Source organism: Podarcis cretensis (genome assembly GCF_951804945.1).
Source record: "Podarcis cretensis genome assembly, chromosome: 13".
NCBI lineage: Eukaryota > Metazoa > Chordata > Lepidosauria > Squamata > Lacertidae > Podarcis > Podarcis cretensis.
In genome coordinates, this window is record NC_137182.1 from 32,197,032 (window position 1) to 32,210,149 (window position 13,118).

Consider the following 13,118-nt stretch of genomic DNA (forward strand, 5'->3'; position numbering starts at 1 on the left):
ATATGTTCTCCAGAGCCGGCCCATCCCCCCCCCCACACACACTGGATAACCCTGATGCTCCCTAGGTCCCCGGCTGGGGACTGGGGAGGGAGAACGCCCAATGCCTGAGCCAAGGTCTACCCACATTTGAAATTTAATAAAGTTGTGGCCAATTTAATCCCATAGCACGTTGTCTTGAGTCATTATTCCACATGAAGGGGGGGACCACGCGGGATCTGGGGACTCCGCATGTCCACGCAATTAGAAGTGGTCCAATGCCTTTTAGAGAAGGATATGTACCTTCTTTGGAAGGCAACTGTGCAGCAGACAAGCCTAGTTTTCCCCAAAAGAAAACAATAATATATTCAACACATATGAAAATTTGCTGTTCATCCTATATGTTATGTCCCTCAATGTATTATTTAGCAGTACAATGCATCTGTACATAGATGTTTCAATTGGTATGTTGACCTGCCCTCATTGTTTGTCCAATCATTTTTAATGAATTATTGAATCTAAAAGCCATTGCCCAATCTCACAGGACTTTTTGTGGCATTCACACTAAATGTAAGTAGAAACAATTAAGATGATAGCTAGCTAGCTAGATGTGAGTGAGAGAGAGAGAATCCAGTCTGAAGGAAGCAAATTAAAGTCCCATAACATCAATGGGAAAACCTGAAATCTGCCATTAAAATAAAATGCTTCACTTTAGTTGTCATAACATTGTGTGGGAAGCAAGCCTTAAACTCCTGAATTGATACATGTTAAATAATTTTTTAAAAAAATGAAATAAGTGCACCATAAATACCTGATGTGTCCAAGATCTGAGATTCTATTTCACCAAGACCTTCAAAAATCTAATGTACTTACAGCTTTGATGTGATCACTGGTATTGTAATAAGCAGGAGATATAATTAGCCTACTTCTGTGAGAAAACGCAGTCAACTCTGGCTTCCCCATGTGGTCTCTGAAGCTGTTGCCTAAATTTATTTTAGCAAGAGACCATAACATCTCTTGGGTCTTCAACTGCTACTGCTTTAGCTCTTCCTAGAAAGGTTTCAGAGGTATCATTATGTAAGGAAAGCTGCATCAGTGGACCAGTTGCATGATTGCTTATCCATATTTGATTCTCATTTCATTCTTTTCCAGCTGAAAATGTATCAGGGTATGCAGTGTGTTTGTGCTAGTTGGTCACATACAGTGTTAGGTAGCTTGCAACAAGGGTGTGTGGTGACCTTTGAGGAGTTTGATGCTGCTTCTCTGTTTAGAAATCTGGCAGCTCTTGCAAAAGTGATTTGAAGAAAAAAGAAGAAGAAAGTAAATGTTTCAGCTCCCTAGAGGCCATCAGAAATCCACCTGCTTTATTACGCACTAGCTGCAGCTTCTACACTATCAATGGTCTTCACTATCAGAGACTATATGGCTCTGGCTGGGAATCATAGACCAGGGAGTGCTTTGTGCTCAGTTTCTGCTTGTGAGCTTCCCATGGGCATCTGCTTGGCCACTGGGAGAACAGAATGCTAGATTAGATAGGACTTTGGTCTTATCCAGCACATGCTTCATATACTCTTAATTGTAAAGGCAGTTACGTGTATAATGCAGCTGCTGTAATCTAGCCTAGGATTTATCAGAGCACAGAACATTGAAGTCAGTCTATGTCCATCCAGAAAGCACTCCACAAAACAGATGCCATTTGTGCATCTAAGAACAGTAATTGATTCAGGTGTACCTGTAAGGAGCACAACTGCAACTTCAGGGGGAGGGTGACCCCATACAGAAAAGGATGTACCCTACCAAAACAAACTGAGGAACCCCCTCCAAACAGTGTTTCTTTCTTTGCATTGAGCTTCAAATTCTTGGCCTTCATTAACTCAATTGTTGCTGGTTTTTTCCTTTCCCTCTTTTTTTTTTTTTTTTTTTTGCCTTTCCCTAAGTTAAAAAAAAAAGGCTTAATATTGTTAGGAGTTTCTGAAGTTCTGTATAATTTGGAGGAAATGGAGTGGTCTGGATCAGCATACAATAAGGGCCCCCATAAGGGGCCTGAGCCATGTACTAAACTCAGGTTAGAGCCTCTGCCAGTCTGGAATCTCTTCCCCTAGCTGCCCAGTGACACCCTGGTAGCTTGGTTTCCACCCTCCCAGTGGTCAACACTGGGCTATCCCATAGAGGGGTGTTGGGTGCTTCCCTGACCCCAATGGAGTATCATTGCACCTGTAGGGGCTCGGAAGAATAAACTACACTATTCCACCACTACATTGTGGAATGTGTAATCTCTCTTCAGTGAATCAGATTAGTTGTCAGAGGTTCCAGGTTGCTCACAAGATTGAGGGGGCCTAGCACACACTGCATGTATGTGACATCACACACATTGTGCATCACACACGTGTGGTGTCACACCAGCGGCATGCAGGACATTGCAACATCTGGAGGGGGGTGAGTGCTCTGGAAACTGTGACACAATGTGCAACACCTGTGACGTCATGCATGTGCACTGTGTTTGATCCCCTCAACATTGAGGTGCCCTTTCCATTAAAGATTGAGGGAGCTGGAGACACATTGGCCACCTAGAGTTGGCACATCTGTTGGTTGTAATGAAATACCTGGAGCTTTTCACAAAGTTCCTCACGTGTTTCATCTGAGGAGAGACATCCAAATTTCACAAAAGGTGTCATATTGGAGGTTACCCAGCAAAAGGCAGCACCCAATACTACCCCACATGACAATAGGCTTGTGGACAGGTTGTCTCTATACTGCATTGTGTTTAAGAGTGTGCCCTTGTTGATTTATATGGCTCAACAATTGTCTACACACGAGGACAGGCTCTACACTCAATAAGCATTACATGAGAATAACAGAACAAGTGCACAACTCAAATTCTTATGTTCCACACACATTAAATGTAATGTGAGATCAGCCTGATTTTAAGCGATGGGAGCAACATTATACTTTATGTTAGGACATAGAATCTGAGGTCAGAGAACTCTTAAAGTTCTGCATATATGTGCTTTGGAATTGACTCAGGAAAGTGTTGCCATAGTTTGATCCTTTGGGATACATACCTGCTGAATGATGAACAATTTTTTTCCATATATTCTGTAGGAAACAGAGTTGTACTAGTTCAGTCTCTATCATTAAGAAAAGAAGAGTGGGGCATGACACAGGTTGGTGGCAGCTTAATTCTTATAATATTTAAACTGCAACTTTTTAAAAATTAAAAGGGTATTAAGTATAGTGGTACCTTGGGTTAACAACTTAATTCATTCCGGAGGTCCGTTCTTAACCTGAAACTTTTCTTAACCTGAAGCATCACTTTAACTAATGGGGCCTCCTGCTGCTGCTGCGCCGCTGCTGCATGATTTCTGTTGTCATCCTGAAGCAATGTTCTTAACCCGAGGTAATATTTCTGGGTTAGCAGAGTCTGTAACCTGAAGCATATGTAACCTGAAGCATATGTAACCCGAGGTACCACTGTATTATCCTCCTCCAATTGCCTCAAATATTAAAATGATTCCATGGCCCACAAAACTAACAGTACGAAGTTATAAAAGAAACTTGAAAAGAAGCAATATGACCCTGAATGAACAAATTACTTTTTGCTGTCAAACTGCAAATAGGACTGTGAGGGGTATGTCTCCAGTATGAATCTCTATAGCTTTCTGAATGGGGCAAGACAGATAAAAATAATGTATCTCAATGAGACCATGCATAGTAACGTGATTTAATTCTTACTTTAACAAACAAATCAAGGAAGATAAGAGGGAGCAAAGGATAAGGATGGGAAATTTAGGGTTCCTTGACACACTATGGGTGAAAATTATATTTGCAAAGAGAGAGGGTTGCAGAACGGTTCTCTTTTCTTTCCTACTTCTCTTGATCTTTCTACTAATGTGCAATCCACTTTCTGGTGCACATTTTATTTTTGTGTTTTGCTTAAAAGGTATTGCAGCAATACTACTACAGTGGTACCCCGGTTATGAACTTAATTTGTTCTGGAGGTCTGTTCTTAACCTGAAACTGTTCTTAACATGAAGCACCACTTTAGCTAATGGGGCATCCTGCTGCTACCGTGCGATTTCTATTTTCATCCTGAAGTAAAGTTCTTAACCCGAGGTACTATTTCTGGGTTAGTGGAGTCTGAAACCTGAAGAGTCTTTAACCCAAGGTACCACTGTACTGCCAAAAGAAGTAAACAAAAAACAAAGAACAAAACTCAAGCTGGGGAGGGGAGCCTGTTCCATAACAATATACATAAATATAGGGTTTTGAGTAATGCTTCATGTAGGGAGTTCAGTTTGAACAAGGAGGAGAGGAGGGGAAGGTTCTGTGGCATTAGTGGAAGTCTGCAGTGCTACCAAAGCAGCATCATCAGATATGGTTCATTATTTATTAAAATATTCCAACAGGAACAATTTCAAACAGTGAAATTAAGCATTAAGCTAAAAGTAAGAATTAAGTTGAAGGTAAGAACTTGTGTGTACCACTTGTTTCATACTTATTTAGGAGGTTGCTTATGCTTCCCCCTTTTGAAATTTGTAGGAGATAAACATTTTTATTGTCTATAAAGCTTTTTAAAAGTTTTTTTTAATGAAACTTTTCTTTATTACCTCATTTATTTAGTTTAGTACAAGAAAGGGCTTAGTTTCCAATCTATGAAAAATAGTATATCAGTCCTAATATCTTGTATTTTTTTCAGTTTCTCATGGTCCATTTCTTCCCTTGATTTAAACAAAAACAGCTGATGTTTCTCATGCATAGCTCCATGCATTATCTCACAGAAACAGGCATGTGGGAAGTTTTGTCCTTCTCTGGCTCACGGTTTCTATATCTTTCTTACACAATCCAGAATTATCACAGCAGAAGAAGAATTGGTATGACCAATACCTGTACCTCCACTATCCCAAGTGACTCTTTCAGCAGCACATTACAATGAGGAACCAGACAAGGAATGTGACTGAATTCATCCTATTAGGATTCACTGGAACTAAAAGAGTTGAACTTGTACTCTTCACTTTATTCTTCATCAGCTATGTTTTTGCTTTGGTAGGCAACTTTATCATTATCGCCTTGGTGTGGTGTGAGAGGACTCTTCACAGCCCAATGTACATGTTTATTGCTAACCTGTCATTTTTAGAGACTCTGTACACTACCGCGGTTATCCCCAAAATGCTAGTCAACTTCATGAGTCGGAGAAAATCTATCGCCTTCCATAGTTGCATTTTGCAGGTCTACATCTATTTCTCAGCAGGTTCCAGTGAGTTCTTCCTTCTGGCTGTCATGTCATTCGACCGCTATCTTGCCATTTGCAACCCACTGAGATATACAGCCATCATGACCTTGAGACTTTGCCTCCTGCTTATTGCTGCCTCCTGGATGTGGGGCTTTTTTGCAGTCCTACCACCTACAATCCTGGTAAGCCAGCTGCCATTTTGTGGACCCAATTCTATCAACCATTTCTTTTGTGATGTTGACCCAATTCTCAAGCTGGCCTGCTCTGATGTAAGGAAAATTGAAATGATTAATTTTGTCAATTCAGCTTTGCTGCTCCTAGGCTCATTACTGTTGACAAGTGTGTCCTATATATCCATTATTGGAACAGTGCTTAGGATCCCCTCAGCAAAAGGACGACAGAAAGCATTCTCTACGTGTGCCTCTCACCTAATTGTGGTGACACTGTTCTATGGGAGTTCTATTTTCATTTATGTTCAGCCACAAAAAACCCACTCATTGGACCTCAACAAGGTAGCCAGCATACTGAACACAGTGATAACTCCATTACTGAATCCTTTCATTTATAGTCTGAGAAACAAGAAAGTGAAAGAGGCCTTGCAACACTTAGCCAGAAGAAAGATTTTCCCATTAATTAATTGCCGAGTCCTGGAAACAGGGAAAAGTTTCCCTACACTGTAGTGTTAAATAACCATGAAAGTAAATGGGGACTATTGGTAAAAAAATCAGTCTTTATTGCAGCTTTAAAACTCTTAGTACTGGGTGGGGTTGAGTTTGCAGTTTTTACTGAGAAGACCAGAGTGAACATTCTCACCCAGGGTCACACATTCTCACAATTTTGTGGTTTCCTGAGCTCCTTTGGAAAGCAGCAGAAAACCAATATCATTGTTATTAATAATATATATTATGACAAACCTGAAAATAAACTGAAAATTATTCTGTGACTGTCAGATGTGGAAAATAAATCCTAAAAGAAACTGTTTCACTTGGCTAATTACAATTATATAGTTGCATTTCTGAGTTTTGTTTAATGTTTGCAGTCCTACCACCTACACTTTATATTTGAATTTATAGATCTCCAGCAGCAATATATTCCATAAATATTTTCTGGGGGATTTTTTGGTCACGCTGAAGCCAGTTGTAAAGTACTTGAAGTTATTTATGATGATTTTTAATTGCAAACATTGAAGAATTAAGCAACAATTTTCTTTTGTGTAGTCAACTAGTACTCTGTTGTAGACAGAATGCCATTTGTCTCTATTAAATGGAATCTGCAGCAAAATATTTTGGTGTGGAAAGTTCCAGTTTAAGGTGCCAGCCAGCCAGTCAGACATATCCCATTCCAGGGTACTATGTTACATTCCTTCTAGTTTTGTGGTTTCCAACCTCAACTTCCACCCCAGGATTGACCCAACAATTGAGCATTCAGTCTGGTGTGGATATGCCATGCTTCACAAGAAGCTTTCTTTTAGGAAAGCCATTGACAAAGCCTCACCCTGAACCTGAAAGATTGTCCTTTCCCCTCTACAGCTGTTGATCCTGGGGTGGGTGAGTGAGGAAAGCCAATTTCAGAGTGTCATCTGAATCCTGCAGGATTACAGCTGTTATGCAGAGTGAGCAATCCTTGGCTGGGTGTGTGAGTGCTCCTCAAGTGTCCTTCCTCTCCTTGATCTACCTATTGAGGGGAAGGGGCAATTGGGGGAGTGAGGCTCCATAACCAGCTTTTCTAAAGGAAAGTTGCTTTTGGAGCACTCTGCGGGACTTCAGCTGGTACATAGCCCTGTACAAGCTTTCAGGCTTGCAAATGGATTCCAAACTTGGAAACATGGTTTCTTCTTCTTCTTCTTCTTCTTCTTCTTCTTCTTCTTCTTCTTCTTCTTCTTCTTCCTTGAAGCAAATAACATGGAAAGAAGCACTGAAGTTGTTCTCTTTTCCACCAGATTTCTAAGAAGTGGCTCTTATGTCATGTGAAAGCTTGAATATAATGCACAAATTAGCAGGGAAACATCCAGAAAATAAAATAAACTGCTGTGTGAACACTGCCCAGGTGTACAGCAAAGAAGCGAAGGGTAAAACTTCAACACTCAACATAACAGATCAGAGAGCACAAACAAACAAACAAACAAACAAACAAACAAACAAAACACTCATGTAATTGCTAAGTGTGTTTCCAATGTTGTTTCTAGTTTGGCCAGAAAGGATAAACCAATAAAACGTGAAGTACAGTGTACATTTTTGATAGGAATAGTTGATAACCCTTGATATTGGAAGTGGAGTCTTATCACTGCACATTATCACATTAAAAGTGATTATTCAATAAGTACACAGTTCATCCCATAAACAGAATAATTACTACATAAACCGATAGAATGTCCCCTAAAATGGCTGCAAGAAACAGCACTATGTCCATGTCAGCACCCAAATGCCTGAGAGAACAAAAATGACTGCTTGGTGCTGATCAGATATCAGTGTTAGCACTAGACAAGGTTGCCCCGTAAGAACATTCTGCACATGGGTATGGATAACTGATATGGATTAGACTGATCTGTCCACCCCTGGTACAAAGTCAAGGCATGAGGAACATATAATACAATAGCCCTGAGATATACTGCATCTATTGGTCAAAACAGTTAACTTCTCAAATAAGTGGTGTGGTAGAATGCACTCTAAAATTTAGAATTGTGTGCTCTGTGCACAGTTGCTTGCCAAGATGTCTGTTAGTAACTTTTCCCATCACAGTTCCTCACCTCACATTTATTGGCCTGGAAAAAATAACGTAAGAGTTTTAAAACTTGTTAAAGTTCTTAAGTGCTTTTTCAGAGGCATTTAGAAACACTAGAATATTGTCACTTCTATGTACACTATCCCCAGTAAGGGGTGTAGCGTATTAAATTCTACTGAGAGTAGACCTATTGGAATTAATGGACATACGTTAGTCATGTCCATTGATTTTAACAGGTCATTAATTTTAATATTCTATGCATAACATTAGATCTGGAAGCTGCAGTTAGCGCAGAATGCTGCAGCACGATTTCTGACAGAAGTGGGGACCATGTGCTCAGAGATCTGCACTGGCTGACAATTTGCTATTGGTCCAAGTTCAAGCTGTTACTATTAGTATATAAAGCCATTAATAATGTGGGACCAGTTTGCTCGTGAGATTGCCTTACCCCACATGTGCCCACTGAACCACTTTGATTGGCAAAATCAGCACTACTACAAGTGCCAGAAAAAACTTGATCATTTAGTGTAGCAGTGCCTACACTATGGAACTCCCTGCCTATTGAGATCAAGCAGCTGCATTCACTGTACTATTTTTTGTGCCAGCTAAAAACATTTTAGTTCAGACAAGTCTACCCAGATGCTTAGGAAACTGAGGCAATTTTAAACTATTTTAGTATTTTAACCTTTGCATGTTTCAAAGAATGGCTCTAGTATTTTTCATGATCCTATTGTTTTATCTCTTTGCTAACTGCTTTGAATAAGTCTGGGAAAGTGTCCTTAAACTGCCATATTCTACCACAAACTGTAGTTTATGTAATCTAGCCCAAGAAATCTCATTAGCTGTAATGAAATACTTTTTTTTTTTTTTTGCTTTTCTCAAATGTTTCACCTGAGGAGAGACATTCAGATTCACACAAATGTGAATCTAGAAGACATTTTGTAGATAACTCCACAAAGGTTCAACACCCAACACAAATCCAATGAAACATGCCAGATGACAATAGGCTTGTTCACATATTACATTAAACCAAGGCACAAGTTGTCTCCCTACGGAGTTTTTGTAAATATGTATATAGACTCAACACTCATTAAACATTACATGTGAATAATTGTACAGGTGTACAGCTCACCTGTTATATACACAAATTCTAAACTCATTGAATTCTGTGTGTGAATACACCTATTGTAGCAGTGGAAAATTCAGTGATCAGAGAAACAAAATATATCATTATTTATTCTGTACTTTAAATGTCTGCAAATAAGTGCTTTGGAACTGGTTCAGGGATATATTGGTAGGCTTGATATAATTTGTTCCTTGGGGATACATACCCTTTGATGAATAACTGTTTCCACATATCCTATAGTAAACAACACTGTGTTCATTTGGTCTCTATCATGAAGAAAAGGATAAAGGACTATAATGTTCTAGGCTGCTGCCTTCTTTATTCACCTAATATTTACACTGAAACTTTTAAAACAGTATTAACTGCTCTCTCACACACCTATGTTCAGCCAGTTCTCTCCTGTGGGGGTGGTAAGAATCCAAGATAATGAAAACCTGAAAGAAGCTTAAAAAAAAAAACATTAATATTGCTGATGATGGACCCATTGCTTAATTTTGGCAATTTGGAAATATATGTTTGTTATCCCTGCAGCTCTCTGAAAGAGGCAAGGCAGAAAAAATTGTAGCTTAATTAGACTATGCTTCATGAATTACCTTTTATTTTGAAAAAACATATCAATGAAAATAAGAAGGGGAAACCGATAATGAAGATTGGGGTTTCATTGGCACCCTATGTGTGCAAGTTACATCTGTAGAGAAAAGAGATAAAGGCTTATTGCTGAAGACCTGAGAGAGGTGGGAATGGTTCTATTTTCTCTTCTGCTTCTCTTGCCATCACTGTTTATGTTCCATCCACTTTTTTCCTTTGCTTCCTCATTCTCTTTGTTCTGTTCTAAAATTCATTCCAGCAGTGTCACTACTGGTAGAAGAAGTGAAACACACTGAGATAATAAAATGTGTATTTATTTTATTAAAATATTCCAACGGTAAGAGTTTAAAACAGAAGCTGGGGGCATGTTGGATGAATTAAATAATAAGAGTCAGATTATCAATTAGTGCTTTTCAGTACCATTGATTTTAAACTGGAACATTTAGGAAATCACTCACATGTCTTGCATTTGAAATTAATGGGTGATAAACATGTTTAACACTCTCTAAAGTGTTTTATTTTATTTATGTTTAAAAATGAAATATTGGCCTTATTGCACAATTCTATTGTGTAATTTGATAGAGGGCAAATGTTTTGTATTAATGAAACATAGAATTCCAGTTCTGGTTCTTTCAATACTTCTCTCTTCCCTTCTTTCCCTTGGTTTAAGAAAGCATAATTGATTTTTCCACACATGGTCTGACTGGGAATGACATATAGAATCTTCCATGCTTCTCTAACTCACAGTATTCATGCCTGTCTTATCTAAAAATTTCAGAGTGGAAAAAGAATTTGTCTGCCCAGCTGCTACCCATCTCTCCATTTCCTCAAGTGACTGTTTCAGCAGCACATCACAATGAGGAATCAGACAAGGATTGTAACTGAATTCATTCTCTTAGGTTTCTCTGATACTAAGGTGGATGAACCAGTGCTCTTCACTTTATTCTTCATCACCTACACTGTTGCTATGGTAGGCAACTTTATCATTATTACCTTGGTGTGCTGTGAGAACAGCCTTCATAGCCCAATGTACATGTTTATTGCCAACTTGTCTATTTTGGAGGCTCTCTACACCACCACAATTATCCCCAAGATGCTAGTCAACTTCATGAGTCAGAGAAAATACATCTCCTTCCATAGTTGTATCTTGCAAGCCTACATTTTCTTCTCAGCAGGTTCCAGTGAGTTCTTCCTTTTGGCTGTCATGTCATTTGACCGCTATCTTGCCATTTGCAACCCACTGAGATATGCAGCCATCATGACCATGCGCCTTTGCCTCCAGCTTATTGCTGCCTCCTGGATGTGGGGCTTTTTTGCAGTCCTACCACCTACAATCCTGGTAGGCCAGCTGCCATTTTGTGGACCCAATGTCATTAAACATTTCTTTTGTGATGTTGACCCCTTACTCAAGCTGGCCTGCTTTGATGTAAGGAAAATTGAAATGATTAATTTTGTAAGTGCAGCTTTGCTGCTTCTGGGCTCATTACTGGTGACAAGTTTGTCCTATATCTTCATCATTGGAACAGTGCTTAGGATCCCTGCAGCCAAAGGACGACAGAAAGCATTCTCTACATGTACTTCGCATCTAATTGTGGTGACACTCTACTATGGGAGTTGCATTTTCATGTATGTTGAGCCACACAAAAATCACTCTTTGGACCTGAACAAGGTAGTCAGCATACTGAACACAGTGGTAACTCCATTGCTGAACCCTTTCATTTATAGTCTGAGAAACAAGAAAGTCAAGGAGGCCCTGAAACATCTTGCCAGGAGAAAGACTTCCCCTTTAATTAAGCTCAGATTTCTGAAACAGGAAAATGGACCTATGCACTGTGTAGTATTAAATAATGGAAGTTGATAAAGGTGGGAAGGTTGGTGGGAAGGTGTACACACATCTACAAGACTGGAACAATGGTTCAGCTGAATGTTCTAGATGTGTAGATCATTTTCCTGGGAAACATCTAATCTTTGTTACTGTTTGAAATGTCTAACAAATGTGGTGTGGTGGAGCTTCTGGCTTTCAGTGAGACAATATTTGTTTAAAAAATTACTCAGTGATGAATCTCACAGGACAGTCTTTGAACAGCTACTGTCTTACAGCCTCAGCTACCTCAGAGAGTTCGTTTGAAAACAGTAACACTATAATCCACTTTTTTAACTTTCTGAGTTCCTGTGAAAAGGCTTTAATTAATAATTTAGATAATGATGAGGCTGAGAATGACCTGAAAACTCTATTGTGTGAGTCTCAGATGAAGAAAATGGAACCTCAATATAAAATGTTTTACTTGGTTAACGACAATTATGCAATTGCATTTCTGAGAGACATCAATTTTATGATTTAAATTTGTTTGTTAACTATAATTTTCCAGCACATTGTATCCAGCTGTAAATTTCTTGAAGCTATTTGTGATAAACTTTAATTGTTACATTTGAAAACTTAAGCAATAATTCAGTTTTTGGTGGTTACACAATTCTCTGTTGTAGAGAGATTACCATCAGTCACAAATAAATGGGATCCACACAGTGTGTGTGTGTGTGTGTGTGAGAGAGAGAGAGAGAGAGAGAGAGAAATGCTTCTATTACGGTTCCAACAAGTCATGTCCTTGCCCTATTCCAGGATATCCATTCAATCCCTTCCAGTGTTCTGGTTTTCTACTCTTCCTGCCACAGTCAGGCAACATTTGGTACCAATTTCTCTCCCTCCCTGTCTCTTTTACAAATTCACACTCTCTCACAAACTACAAACCCAAGGATACCGATATCTCCCTACTGTGCCTGTTTGGTACTATTTGGGCTATGTAAGTTTTCATACAACTGGAGAATGCCACGTATCATTATGATATGGCTGTTTCATCGCACCTTTTTATTAAGTTGAACTGGGGTCATATAGAGAGGGCATGCTGACTTCCTGATGCAGGGAACGGTGATGTTCCAGTATTTTGTGCAGTATGCACATGTATTAATAGAAGTAAATATACAGGCAAGTAATTGAGAAGAATTAATTTCCAAAATTCTGACTTCACAACCTGAATCAGCATTAACTATTACTTTCAAGTTTCTGATCCTTTTGAAACACATACATTATTTCACATATTCGCTCCTGATGAGCTTTAAAGACTACCTGAGAGTCTCCAGTTCTACTGAGAATAAGTTTGGTAGTCTCTTTCCCAATGTCTTGTGCACTCTTGGGACCACAGATACAATGTATGATGTCATCTGTAGACTGCAATGCATTTATTAACAAGCTCTGTTGGGGGAGAAGTGAGCTTCTGAGGATTTCAGTAGGGCAAATTGAACACATGGCATTTCATTGAAGTTAACCTGAATGTTCCCTCAACCTGTTCAGTACCTATTCATATTTTGCAACCTCATGTCATCCAACTGAAAGGTAAAAATTAAGCATTTCATAATTCTTGCCTTCCTTGTTCCTGTCTGCACTTAACCAATGAGTGCCTTTCGCTCTCACAATCAAAATAG

At 39.1% G+C, this 13,118-nt stretch overlaps 1 protein-coding gene across 1 annotated transcript; it reads left to right on the forward strand.

Moving 5' to 3' along the window:
• Positions 1-10,497: 10,497 nt before the first annotated feature.
• Positions 10,498-11,499, forward strand: LOC307201544 (olfactory receptor 6E1-like; the record flags this gene model as incomplete). The annotated part of the gene is made up of 1 exon (XM_079950817.1): positions 10,498-11,499. One exon carries the CDS (start codon positions 10,498-10,500, stop codon positions 11,497-11,499), a length of 1,002 nt encoding a protein of 333 aa, XP_079806943.1.
• Positions 11,500-13,118: the final 1,619 nt, after the last annotated feature.